The following is a 15466-nucleotide window of genomic DNA, read 5'->3' on the forward strand; positions in this document are numbered from 1 at the left end:
AAATAAATTTAATTAGTTTTTCACAAAAACCGTTGATAAAACACATAAAACTCAAATTCTTGTTTTTTTTAGTTTATATTTGATTATCCACATAGCCACATAACTGCATATATAGTGGTTTTTTTTTTTAGTATTGCGAAGCTAGCAGCGAAGTTGCGTCTCTGTAGCGCTGGTTGCTATTAAAATGTCTGCTTGAAGAGTGTCAAGTCTCTGCAGCGTTGTTGTTCGTTAAAATGTCTGCTCTGCTGAAAGAACATTTGCAGTTTATTTACATTTGTTTACGTTATTATATATGTATATCGGTTTAAAAATTTTAGAATTTTAAAACCTTTAACAAATTTATCTTTAACTCAGTTATGAATTAGTGAATTACTTTAATTTATTTTTTTTATAATTGGACACAGAAATACTATAAATAAATATAAAAATATTTTTATATTAAGTGAAGCAAAGTTTTTTTTCACGATGTACACGATTTTCACAACTATTGCCGGTACATAAAAATATGCACAGAAAAAATAATAAATTATCATATGTTTTGATTATATTTAGTTGACGTACAATTGAAACAAATAAAATTTGTGTTCGATTGATTGATTTTGTTTAGATTTATAACTGCAATTTAAGAACACCGTTTTTTTTGAATCAGACCACAAACCAAACGTCACTCAAAAAAGGTTAGAGGAGAACTGAGCAAATGAATTTCATTATTAAACGAGTTTATTAAATTTTTTCAAGCTGGTGAACCGTTGCAACGGTTTCCTATTCATTCTTTAATCTGAACTGCATTATCGATGTTAAATTGTTTGAAAATTGACTTACTATCCTGCTTTCAGCGGCACACAATATTTGCTAATACGGCAGTGAGATCAGATTATAAATTTGTTATATTTTAGTTATTGTTATTTTATATTAAAAAGTAATATTATATATTATTTTATATAAATAGCAAAAATGATAACTGAAAATAAAAAAAGGGAGATCATATATTTTAATACCTTACCAAAAATGGAAGCGAATATTAATTAAAAATTATATTAAATAAATTTTATACATAATTATTTGTGATTATTTTTTACATAAATACTTTAACTATTAATAAAAAAAAATTATTTCAAGGTATTAATTAATTAAATTATCACATTTTTACATACGAATCATGTATACGAATATTCAAAAGTTAATAGAATATATTAATTTTCCAGAGCAACATAACAAAAATAAATTATTTTTATTTTATACACACTTTAACTTAATGTTTAATATTAACTTACTTTAACATTAACATATTAATGTTTAATATTAATATTAACTAAATAAGTGTTAAATTTTTAGTTATCCTTTTTTATGCAGGAAATAGCTGATCATATGTGAAGGAACCCACAACATTACTCGTGATCGCCGAGAATTTCTTTTCTAATGCACGTTCAATGGGTACGATGACTTCATTCGTAAAGAGTTCGAAATTTTTATTGATTGTCTCATTAACAACATCGCCCAATGCTTTATCCCCATTAAATAGATTTTGCAAATGTATACTACCCGTACCGGTACGAATTTTAACACGCAATTCTTTAAGTGACATCTTCTCTACATCATTTACGTTTTCTACGTCAAATATGATTTTGACATATGCATAGAAGTTAGCTATAGAAAATCAAGAAATATTAAGTAAAATAAAAAATAATAAAACTGGGATTACTTACTGAAATTTCCAGTGAATGGCCCATTTCCTTTTAGCGGTAAAGCTAAAATTTGACCATTCATTTCATAGTTACCTTCACCGTGTAAACTTGGCAGATTAAGCTCGAAATCAAAACGTTTCGCATTATTTGATGATCTTCAAAAAATATAATTCAATACAATTAAATTAATAACGGTTGAATATTCATAAAATACAAAAAAATAAAATAATTTCGGATATTTAAATAATAAATGTGTTGGGTTTTTGCTAATTAAATGAAATAAATAAATTAAGGAGACAATTCTCGATTCAAAAAAAAAAAAATAATACCTGTACGTGTAGAAGAGAGTTTTAAAATTAACTTTGGTACTGACTGTCTTTGATAGTCTCTACCCTACTTTGAAATATAATACTTTCACACTGTAAATTCGTTATTTTATTTTTAAAATTTTCGCCAAAAAATTAGAGAAGTACAACTCTGTCTTGTGCAGAGTGTGACATGCGATTAAAGCCCAAATGATTCAATTCGCTCTTGAAGTATAAATGAAAAGTTATTATTATTATTATTATTATGGTAGGTATGAAATTTCGGTTATTTACTGTATTTACATTTGTTGTATGTATATCTAATACGACGCTCAAAAGAAAAAAACTATTACCCATTTACCCACTAATCATTTACTCAGATACCCAATTAGAATATCAATGCGTTATGCGAAAATGCAGTGCTCTAATGTTAACAATTTGTGATAGAAAATATTTAAATTGTAATTTTTTAGAAGGGTTCGAACAGTAATGATGGAGCAATAACAAAAATTTGATTAATATATTTAAATTTTTGCTATTTCTTCTCCAAATCTGTTCGAACCATTCTAGTTTCTTTTCGTCATAAGACGCGTCACATTCGACATAAAAAATCAACCTTATAAATTTCTTTTATGCGTTTTATATCACTCACATTACGAATAATGATGTAACAGTACAATTTTAATTTTTCATTTTTTTTATAGTTTATGCAAATATCTGCAAATCTCTATGCAAATAAAAGCATATATCATATATGTCATTGCACGTTGGATGTCACAGAATCCATGGTATTGTACCAAGCTTATAATGTTATACCACTATACTAAACATAACCCACTACTGCAGTTATACGACTCGCACACAAAGAGTTTTTTGATTATATATTAATATCTTACTTTTATCTATCAACTGTAATTCACAATAATTATTATGTAGTTCCATAAAATAGATTTTGTTAGCATTAATATACTTTATATTAGCACCATTTTTATTATATTTATAATTACTTAAATTTTGTTCTTTTCTAAATTTTCGACAGTGCACATTTGAACTAAATTTAAGACACCGAATTTTCAAAATCAATTATTTCTACATATCTTTTTATTTTTTAGTCATTATGTACTCACTTAATTTTTTTAATTTCGAAGTTTGAAGCTCCATAAATATTTAATTTTTTCGCTTTTACACTGATACCGGCAGATCCACCATCCAATATATTTAAATCTCCAATATAAAGTGGTTCCATAGCAGGTACATTTAACTCTTTAATACCATTCTTAAGGTAAGGACGCATATTGTGAACAGTGTTTCTGACGCACTCGTTGACTTTTGGATCATTTCGACTACAGAGTTTTATGTAATCAGCTATATAATTAGATATATATTGGATTAGAAAGACATATTAATTATATTTATTATTAATATTGTTATACTAACGTATTTCATTTGAGAAGGTGATGCTTGAATAGCTTAACAGCATTAAAACAGACGTGAGAAAGTATGTGATCATTTTTGGGCGATATTTTTTCTGTAAGAGAAAGAGTCAAAATAATTAAAAATTGTTATGAGATTATTATATATAATTTAAAATTTGGTCCATATAGATTTTTGATAGATTTATTAGTTTTTTCTTCTTGTATATTCTTATAATTGGTGTAGAAATTACTTTCCGTGAAGTAATTGATTTTCAAAAACATAAAATTGCAAGTGAACTTTTAAAATATAAATAATTCCAGCTTAAACCTTGTATTCAATGTCCTTGTATATTATATTTTATGTATATATTTATGTAACAGAACGACCATTGAGATGTTTGTGACATTATATACTATTTTGCGATGAGGTGTGTTAAACCCATCATGGGCCGTCAATACCATCGTCATGATACCGGTGTGCCAGACTCTTACCGACTAAAACACCATACCTCTTCATCTGGGAAACCTTCCTGGGACCACTATTGTATTACTTCGGGCTGATTCCTTTTTTTCTTGGCTTCTTGCCTTTTTTTTTGTTTGTTAATAGCCTGCGTCCAGACTTCCGCCTCATCTTTGCTTACTCACGCTCTTCTACGTGGAGAACTATCTGCTTGGTTCTTAGTATCTCTCTACGGCATCTTCGCTTTGTAGCATTTCATTTATAATATTTTCTGCAGTGAATTCTCCGGTATTACATTCGAGTGCAGACCTTTCATTGTGGCACTGCGAGCAGTAAAAAAACGTGTGGTTGTTATCGTCTTCGCCAGCATACAGCTAGCAGCTGTTCACCATTCTAAGGAGGTATTTGCGAACATAACATAACCATGCCTTGATAACATTTGATAACATAGCCGCGTATATCTGTTCGCCATGTTTTCGTTGTTTTGTATCTGTACCCAACGTGTTTTCCTTTCTTGAGCTAGGAGGTCGATTGGTGTGTCCCCACTAATTACTATCACTGCAGCTTCGGATACTGTACGGTCCGCTGTGTTCACTCTAAGCGCTGCTGTTTGTTGAGCTGCTGCGTATTTGTTTCTACGACATTCTGCGTTTAGCGCATCAACCCAAATTTTGCTATATAGTATACCAATAAAGTGGTATTAATTAGAAGTATTAGAATTTGAATTTAGACTATTACAGATTTGAATAGAGCTTAGATTAGAGATAAATTTCTTTTTGTTACTGTACAACTAGAGGTCTGTTGTTTCGATTTGAGATCGCGAATTTTGAATATTAAAGTCTGGCAACATCAGACATTACTACACTCAGCGGTAGTCATATTTCTGATTTTCTGATTCTTATAGTATTAGTAATAATAGTATGCTTTCAATTGCAATGAATTTATATGGAACTAAGAATAGAGTGTTAAGTAAAGGCAGAATATTCTTCTTCAGTAAAGTCCCTATTAGCGATATAGTTTCGATCAAATGCTTTCGTTATTTCAATTAAAATTACTTGCCTTCGTATTGCAAATAATGTAATTGAATTCAATGGAATATCATTTTTTTTTTATTATTATTAATTATTATTATTACCCTTCAAAAAAAGGTCTATAATTTGCTTAACTGTTAATTTCTTATCAAATGTGCAATTATTGCTAAATTCATTTTTGTAAACTAATTGGAGGCGGTTTGAATACAAATTCACTGGGCAGACCACACATGAGAGACAAAATTGGTTTCATATGCAAATTAAGAAGGGAAATATCTTTCACGTTGCCTCTAAACATGTAAAAATGTCATTATACCATAATACATCAGAATGTAAACAAAGTAATTTTGCTAAATCGTTAAAAAATGCTAAGTAATAACAAATAAAAGTTATTATACAGCAGAAATATTTTTTATTACTTTGGACTGCCAGAAATGTAATGACAATTTTTTTATTATTATTTGAAATGACAAAATTTTATTATCAAAAAATTTCCAAGACTAGATCTTATTCTGTGAAGTCTGATTCATAGACATATCTTGGAATTTTGTACAATATGACCTTAGGGTCTTAAGTCTTGAACGCCATTTTATTTTAATTAAGCTAGAATAAATAAATTTATATGTATATCGAGTATATATACAGTGATTTCTCATTAACCCCGTACAACTTCTAAAAAGTTTCTGCACATATTTCTAACTATTATTGAAGTATGCTTTAATCTTTTTACTATTATGTACCATTATTTTTTTTTTTTAATGAATGACGGCAATTCTTGTTAATTTTTGACTAAGAATTAGAGATTATATTTAAGACTAGTATGTTTAGACTTCAGAATTCAGGGATAGGTCAATATTAGTTATAGTTTATTACTAAACAAATAAAAAAGTTAATATTAGTTTATTTCAAAATTCATAAATATAATCTATTCTTGCGTCATTATTCCGCTATTGCGAAAAATAAAATAATAATATTTAAAATAAAATAAATAATAATAATTTAAAAAAAAAATTTTTTTTTTATTATATAAAATATAAAATAATTTAATTCATTTTGATTTAAAGATATGAGCAGTTTTTGAATGAAGCATTTCCCTTACTGTATTCTAATTATAATTCTAATTATAAATATAATTGACTTAATTCAGTAATTCAGGTGTAGTGTTTTTGATATTAGTTAATTTGTATTGTCTTGTATTGTATTGTAGAAAGGAGAGGAATGCCAACGCACAGACCCGGTGACCCAGTAAGTGTGTGCCCGACTCGCACGAACTAAACTCCTCCTCTTTTGTATTACTGCGCAGTAGGGCCCCTATTTTTCATTTTCTCATTTTCTTCTACTCTGCTACTTCAGATAGCTAGCCTTATACTTTGCCTTGGTGTAATACAGCTGCTTTCTAGAGCTTCCTTCTGTCGAGATCTTCTTATTTCAACCACAGGATTTTTGCAGCAAACATTATTATGCGATCCCAGTTTGTTTTCGATCATTTTTTCTGTCATCGTCTTTAGGGAAAAACCCCCCACTTACTCAACTAGCACTTTCCATACTGGTCAATTATTAAAATTCATTGCGGAAAGCAAACAAGGAAATTTTTTATGTTTATATTTTATGAATTTGTCTTCTTTTACTTTTTAATATTTAGTACTTAGGACGTGTGCGAGTTAGGCTAAGTTGCGTTCTAAATGAGGGAAATTCTAAGATGAGCCGATAATGTAGTGATGTGTCAATACGTGTTGATAAATGGCTAAATGTGTGCAGTGCAAAAAATCCCAAAAAATCTCCCATTTGGTTTAGCATCAACTTAGCCTAACTCGCACACGACCTTAATACTTGGTAAGTTCTGAATGAATTTCGAATCTTTTAAGGTAATATGGAAAGCCCAGTCCAGTCAAAAATGTGTATAATAAATATTATTTTATACTTTTATACAATTATAATAATAATATTACAATAATAAATATTACAATAATATTATTACATAATTATAATATTATTATATAATTAATATTTTTTTATATTACTTTATTGTTTTAAATCTGTACTATTGTATCTTTTCTCTTAATTTCCACTTCGACTATAATGTTAGCGATCATAAAACATTTTTTTGATTTTTTTGTGATATAAGTAAAATTTAACTCTCAGTTTATAATTAAATTATTATTAGTATAATTAAATAATAAATTATAGTTTTAAGTTTGATATATGGCATTCATATATTTTATAGTATGTAAAATCAGAGTTTATTAAATACTAGCAATTAATTTTTATATATTAATAATGATACGTTGAATTGTAAATTATCATCACTTTGCTGTCATCATCTTGTAAGTACTTTAGTACTTATTGAGAAGGGGACTACAACCAAATTAATTAATAAAATAATGAACTTGGTATAAATTTTTTTTATCATTTTTATGAGTTAAATCTAAGCCCGGTGAAAATTAAAAACTTATTGATAAAATTGATCGCATTAACAATTAATTATAAAATATTTTAAAATTCAATATATATTTTATATTTCTTTTTATTGGAAATTTATTATAAAAATTTTAATATTTCTTCAAGTTTATTTGGTGATGAAAATGTTTAGTTTTTAATATAACACACTTTCAGGGAATAAGAAAAATCTTGGAACGATTCGGACAAAATACTATGAGTTATATTTCAAATTTAATTTTAAAATATATATTTTTAAATTTTTAAAAAGCTAAATATAAATATAAATAAATAAATTGGTTAATAAAACTTTCACAGCTATGTAACAAAACTGCAGAAAAATATGCGGACATAAAAGTCAAGTACGGCTTTGGGTGTTAGTTAAGGTGCGCTGACTCTGAGCTTCAAATTTGGCAGGATACTAGTTCGATATCTGGTAATTGCAGTCAAAAAAAAGACCACTAATTATGGGTATTTGGCAATACTCGAAACAGCTGCTCAGTTAAAAATTCAAATAATTAAAATAATATAAAATTAATTTTTATTGCTGTAGCTCACTACTGCGCGAAAAAACCTCTTTTTAAATAAATTTTATCTAAATGATAAAAATATCATAATATTTTTAAAATATAATGTTTTATCCATTTTGTTAGTGTGTATTGACAAAGATTTAAATTTAAAAATATTTTTTTTAAATTTCAAAAATGATAGATAATATTAATTGAAAAATCATACACATGTTGTCACACATATTTGCAGTTAATATTTCTTTAACATTAACATCATTTTAAATTAACGTCATCAATAAATTATTTTTAATATTTTTTATAAATTTAATTTTGTTTTTGCTGAGATTCTTAAAAGTAAATCAATATTTTAATGTACACTTGTTCTGATGGCAGAATTAGCTGAATATAAAATATTTAAAATTTTTAAATAGATTATAATATTTTTAAATATTTTTCTTATATTAATATTAAATTTTTATATATATGTTTTATAAACTACATTCGATAAATTCACTCACTTTTTCACTTCTTCAAAAAATGTTTATCTATGAAATTAATTTTAATTAATTTTAGCACAAGGACAAATAAAATTTGTTTTATTAAATTTTAAAAAAAAAACTTTAGGCTAAAATCTTTTTTGAAGTTCTTAGAATGTGATATGTTCTTAAGTAATTCTCCGAAACGAGCACGTCTTAAACACCGCCTGAGCCAAACTGAGTCGAAGTGCCGCAAATTGTCGCCGTTTTATACTTGTTAGAATTTGACTAACAAAACAGTGAACGCGTGCGAGTTAACACAAAATCACATACAATAAAATTATAAATTAAGTGGAAGTAGATACAAACTATAAATGCGAAGTATAAATATCGTAAAAAATCGAGTATTGGTAGGTAATTCCACCACGTATGTGACGAGGCTTATAATAAACGCGAGACCGACCATTAATGCTAATAAATTATTAAATAAGTTTCGTTCCCATATCAGATGCAACAAAAGTATCTATTCATGCAAGCCTGTTGGTATTGTTGTCACTGGTAATAAGCTAAGTACATATGCATGTATATATATGCATAATGAAATAATGAAAGTACACTTTTACACATTTATTAACTTATATAAAATATAGCAACTTAGCTCGTATTATGCCGTAAGTAATTCTATTAAGTAATAACAAAATTAAAGATGTAAACAGAGGATGCAAAAAATAATATAATAAATTAAAATTAAAACCAATTTAATGTATAATGAAAAATTACAAGTCACCTTAGAACTGCTCTGATTGGTTTCCTCAAATTTCAAGTAAATCTGAAATGCGCACAAAATTATCTTGTCAAACAAAGTATCTGAAGTCCAATTAACGCGCATTGCTTTATGAAAATCGCTACTCATCGCAGCGCTACAAAAAGTTTTGAAATCTTAAAAGATTTGCAAGCTGAACTGCAGGTATCGACATTGTCGAGCAGTCAAGAGTGAAATTTGGTACAATGTTCAATGGAGTCAACATTTTCGTCATTAGACTGTCCTTGCCCTCTCTTGCAATTTGTAGTTAAGATTGTCTTTATTTTTTCATAATATTCGTTATGTTCTATTAAATATATTTTCATACTACATACAAAACTCATAAAGGACCGAATCTCTCTTTTAATCAAATTGTTATGCACCCCTATAAAATGTCAATAAAATGTGGTCATCCCCAATAAAAACCGAGTTCATATTTCGATGTGGAAGCATATCAACGAGTAATGCACATACTAAGGTTTTGAAGTTGATCGAACTTATTATCTAGTAATGAAGTATCTCCTTATGATTATGGCTACTTTTTCACTAACAGCTGCAACCGTTAATAATTAAATAAATAGGAATTAATAAAATGAATAAAAACTTCACCAGGAAATATAATTGGCCGCGATAGACTAAATACTTGGAAACTTTTATAGAAAAATATTTAAGGTCCCCGTTCTGTAAACCCCCACTAGAATTAAATTTCTAAATATGGTTTAGCTATATACTATCACCACTGATAAGTGTTTTATTAGCTTTAATAAAATTATTAGAGTAGAATCCTAACAGTCCTTGAACTGTGTTGATAGTAGCGTAATATAGGTTTAAGAAAATTTAATATAGGTTTAAAATTATGTAACAAATTCTTATACATAACAGATATAGAATATATTATCTAAGTTCATGAAAAGCTTTTGTGTGAATATTTGAGTGAATAGTTCAAAAATGGAGAAACTAGTTTATTTATTAAAAGATATGATATGGCTTTATCTTTACTTCTCGACATAATCCTCTAGTCCTTCTCTGAGCTTTATATACTTGGTGAAATGCTACTTCAATTTAATTATAATTATTGATAGTATTATTGATATATGTTGATATAATTATTTGAAACGATCCCCCTGACGTCGCTTTTCCCAATACCCTTCCTGAAGACATTTCTTCATTCTTCTGAAATCTATACTATGGCTTTAATGACCCTGGTCACAAAGTTTAACGTTAATCTCATTCTCGCGCTTAGCTATAACTCCACCCCCTTCATTATTATGCCCTTGCTTTCTGGCTTAGATGAACCTAGCCCACTACGCATTAAGCCTATCTCTTCCCATCTCTCTCACATGATTACTGGAATGAAGTTTTCACACTCCTGTGGAAATCTTCTTCATTCATTCTAAGAGATGCTTATAGTGGGCTCAAGTGTCACACTGTGGCATCGTAAGCTTTCAACCTACTGTTAAGAAAAAAAATGTGTATCTTTTTAAATACCTTTTAGAGGTATATTTTTTAATACCTTTTCTTAAAATATACATTAGTAGTAGTTATCTTTAGTGTCGTCCTAACAATTTCATGTTTCTATTGTTGTGTAAAATCATAGTTGTAGACATCATTTCAAGATTCCGGACCAGAAATTTTGCGACTGGTATCAACCTAGGATACCAGAGACTTAGAACATTACGTACAAGCCAAAAATGCCTTCAATGCTGCTTGACTAAATGTACAAGCATAAAAGTAGCTGTCATTGAAACCTCTTGTAAGACTGTATATAAACATCTAAAAGTTTGAATTGACAACTGTATATTAAAATCGTTAAGAAATCGAGGGCTTTGAGTTCCAAAGATGAAATCACAATTTTTTACACAAGAGTTTCATTAAGGACATTTTCTAATTAAATCATGTATGTAATATTAATTAACATTTGGGTTGTTTTGACAATGTTTGGAATTGATCGCCTGCCAGATTAAGTTCAGTTCTTTTGGGTTTACTAATTCATAGTGGTATAGTTATAGTTGTAGGTAAGGAATTTTTTTTTTCACAAAAAAAACGCGTATATATTCACCTCCATGTACATATAAACGTCATATTTTTTGACATTTTAATTAGAACATTACACACTATATTATATGGAGACCATCGTAACTTTATGCCGGAAGCTAATTGCTATTTTTCTCTCTTCTATGTTATTAAAGAATTCGAAATTTATTTAAACTTAAAATTTACACAAAAAATGTGTGTTACTAACTAATTAATCAATATACGCCAATTAGTCTATTCAAAAATTCCAGGAAAAAGTTTGGAACACTCTAACTAATCGACACAGTGGTATACCATAATTTATTTTGACTTATTAACCCATTAACCCATTATTATTTGTAATTTAAAATTATTTAAACGAGATTATTGTGTTTTAAACTTTAAAAATAATTTTCTTTTTTAGTAGAATATCGCCTGGCATATATAATTATAGTAAAAGAATATAGTAATAATATCATTAGCTGAACAATTATTAAAACTGCACCTGATTATTACATATATCGTTAATAACTTAATTAATATTTTGTTAACTTAATTCGAGTCCATAATATCTCGGAGAGTAAAATTATCTGTTCGATTGCTGCTATTTAAATGTCTAATGAGCCGTAAATACTATTTTAATAAGAAAACATGCATAAAACATAATAGGTAGAAGCGGAACTATATAATTCCTTGTTAAATCAATAATGACGCCTTTACGTTAGTCTTTTTAAATTCTTTTCCTCAATTTATTCAGTCTTTTTTTTTTAAAGATTTTGTTTTCTTTCTAAAATACTAGTATTTATTTTAATTTTATAAATAAATTGATTAATATTGTTATCTAAGAATCTAGATAAGAATTCAACAAAATTATATTGTAAGTATTAAAGCACAGAGAAGGATTGATTAAAAATATTTGACTATAATACGTATAACATGATATAAAGTAAAGTTTAAAGTTTGTGTTGTTTTTTTTATTTTCTCAAATTTATTTGTAGGATGCTATAGTTTTATTAACCATTCTGAATAAGGCATTGGGTCATGGTCGTTAAAATATCCATTTAGTGCAGATGTCATTCTTTAACATTTAACAAAAGTGGATCATTTAACAAAAGTCACTGTGGATCAAATTATACAGTCAAGCAAACTAATTTCCAGATTATTGAAATCTGGAATATATGGACATTTAAAGGAAGAGTTGTTTTCAAAAACCGCTGATGAGAGATATTTAGTAATATCAGAAAAAGGGCCCAAAACGGGTCAGACCAATAAAGGTATTTAATTAAAAATTAAATTAATTCGAAATTTCCTTACCATTATCCTCTTTACTATACAAAAGATAAATCTTGTTATTGACACTAAAAATTTAATTCATATGTATTTTAATAAGAAGATACAAATTTTTTTATATCAATTAATAAATCTAATAATGCTGTAATCTTAAATTAATCATTTTTAAATTTAATTTTAAACACATTTTAATGTTATTGAATTATGTTCACATATAACCACACTTTTTTGTATATATTTACATTAATTTAAGTTATTATTTTTTACTAAGGAGATTAATTTATTCCATACTATTTTTCAACAATTTCGCTTTAATTTATGAGTTTAGTTTATTTATTTTATTCTTAATTGTTTTATTTAATATTATTGTGTCTTATTTTAAATGAGTTATATTTTATATGAAACTAAAATTAATTTTTAAAAATATTTTGTGTAATAAAGTTTTAATTTGTTTGTTTCATGTTATATTATTTTATTTTAACCCAAATTGTTTTTTATTTAATTTTATATTATTTTTTTTTTATTTGAATATATTACATATATATTGATATTAAATTTTGATACATTTTGTTAAATTATTTTAATAGATATTTATTTTATTTGTGTTATAATATTTTTAAATTTTATTTTATATTTTTGTTCTAATTTATGTATTGTATATCATTTATTTTATCGTACATATAACGTTTCTATTATTTTTCTCACCATATGCGGGTATTTGTAGCCAATTGAGTTTCAGGTATTTAGAACCTTAGAATGTAGTTAAAACTCTTTTGTATATTATGTATTAAAAATTAAAATTAAACCAAATCATTCTTCTTGTCAGCCATTCTTAATCTTCTTTTAATTGAAATTCACAATAAAAAATATTTGTTTTTAGTAAATATAACTCAAATAAGTCATTTTATACATAGAAAACATAATTCGCAAACACTTATTTCTAATAGATAAATCTACAAAATTTATGTTTGTTTATTTTAAATTTAATGTTGTTAAGCTAGTCTTTAAAGGCTTCGTTTGGAGTACACTGCCGCGAATATTGACGACTTTAAGCTCAAAAGGCGTTAAAGTGTGATTACTTTGATATAGAAAATACTAGCTACGCTAATTAAATCAACGGTTAGCATAGAAGTCTATTTAAAGAGCAAAATAACAACAAACACTAAATCATATCTACACATACAAATTCTATATCATGAAAACAAAATTTATATTTTCTACTGATGCTCCAATGCTTTTTATTGTTTGGCTCAAAATAAATAAAAGTTTCTGATGTCATTTTTCAGAGCATTTAGAGCATATTGCATATCATAGATATGTTTACCCATGCATATTGACAACATTTCTCTTTGTCTTCATATTCGTATTAATCGTATGAAGTCGAACATTAAATGACATTACAAAAACAAATAAGTATATGCCAAAATTTGTTATCCGCCACTGATTGGAGTTTCAGGTTTGTTATGCGTTGATGTTGCTGTTGTCGGTTTGATTTGTGATTTTCAAACTGTTCCATAACTGACTGAGCAAATTAAGCCAATGCATACCTATCGCTGATTTATATTACTAATATTAATAAGATCGTTTTAAATTTATTCTAATTATTCTAATTTCTAGTGTTTTATTTTCAATTTTTTCGAAATGAATTGCTTGTGACAATATTTAATTACTTACTCATCAGCTATTAATTATATGTTGTATATGTATAATCATAACACTTAATAAGTAATTTATTTGTACTATATACTATATGTATGTTTAATATGTATGTAACTTTATTCTAAATGTAAATTATTTAAAATGAAGTGTTTATGAAACATTCAAATAAGTGAACAGCGACAACGCAGTTTAAGGGAAACAAAGAGGATGAAACCGTTACATTTGTGTGCCCAAATAAAAGCAAAATTTTGTGAGTTCATTTAATTAATAAGTGGCATTCATTTGTTTAGTTCTTCTTTAGTCTTCTTTGAGTGACGTTTGTTTTGTGGACGGTTTGGTAAACAGAAAAAAAATAAATTAAAATTTCAGTTATTTTTTAAATAATATTAATCACTCCGAAAATAATTTTATTTATTTTCATTACATACTTTTAACTCAAACTAATATGGTAAAAAAATATATGTAGTTATTAATTATATGTGTATACTTTTATGTACCGTTAATAGTTGCGTCTACATCATGAAAAAAAATTTTTTACATTTGTGCAAGTTAATTATTTTGAAACATAAAATTCTAACAAATAACATAAAAAATAATTGCTTAAGTTTAAAAAGTGTAATAATTATTTATTTATAAAGTTGATAATTTTTATATAAAAACAATGTATGCTTGAAGGGATCTGATGAAATTTAAACAAAATAACGCATTTACTTGATATAAAAATAATTTTATATTCATTTGTATTATTTCTATGTTCAATTATAAAATAAATAAATTAAAATTATTTATAAATTCACAACTGTTTTCTTAAAAATTAAATATGTATAAAGTTTTCAATTACGACGATAAAAATAACGTAAACCCAATGTAAATAAATGAAAAATGTTCTTCAAGCAAACATGTAATGGAAGCCAACGCTGCAAAGACGCAACGTTGCCGTTTGCTTGGCGTAACAAAAAAGAAAAAAGTAATCTAAAAAAACTATTTATGCTCTTATGCAGCTGTTGACAGTTAAATATACCCAAAAAAACGTAAATGTGAGTTTTCTATGTTTTAATGGTTTCTATGAAAATTAATTTTTTTAATTTAATAAAAAAAATGAAATAAAATAAATGAAAAAATTATTTTTTCAATATTTATTAAAAGAAATCAGGGCTTAAAATTTAAATTATAAAACTTATCGACTTACATATAAAACAAACCTCTTATTCAACATGTAAAATAGGTAAGCTTTTCTCTATTTAAGTTAGACAATTATGATGATTTTTATTATTATTTTAAATACAAGTGTAATAATATTTTACTTCTATACCTGAAGTGAATGTTTTAAAATCTTAATAACTAAGTTGCAATATAAAATTTCGCGCGGTGTATTGATGTGAATT

General features: G+C 26.5%; 1 protein-coding gene across 1 annotated transcript; it reads right to left on the reverse strand.

Annotated features, from left to right (window-relative positions):
- Window positions 1-1266: 1266 nt before the first annotated feature.
- On the reverse strand, window positions 1267-8399 carry LOC119680152 (circadian clock-controlled protein daywake). The gene is made up of 5 exons (XM_038092834.1): window positions 8360-8399; window positions 3428-3518; window positions 3118-3355; window positions 1707-1840; window positions 1267-1647 (listed from the first exon to the last, which is right to left on the reverse strand). The coding sequence occupies exons 2-5, from the start codon at window positions 3498-3500 to the stop codon at window positions 1346-1348; spliced, it is 747 nt and encodes a 248-aa protein (XP_037948762.1). The 5' UTR covers window positions 3501-3518; window positions 8360-8399; the 3' UTR covers window positions 1267-1345.
- Between the last annotated feature and the right edge of the window lie 7067 nt (window positions 8400-15466).

This window comes from Teleopsis dalmanni, chromosome 2, assembly GCF_002237135.1.
Source record: "Teleopsis dalmanni isolate 2A chromosome 2, ASM223713v2, whole genome shotgun sequence".
NCBI classification, from domain to species: Eukaryota; Metazoa; Arthropoda; class Insecta; order Diptera; family Diopsidae; genus Teleopsis; species Teleopsis dalmanni.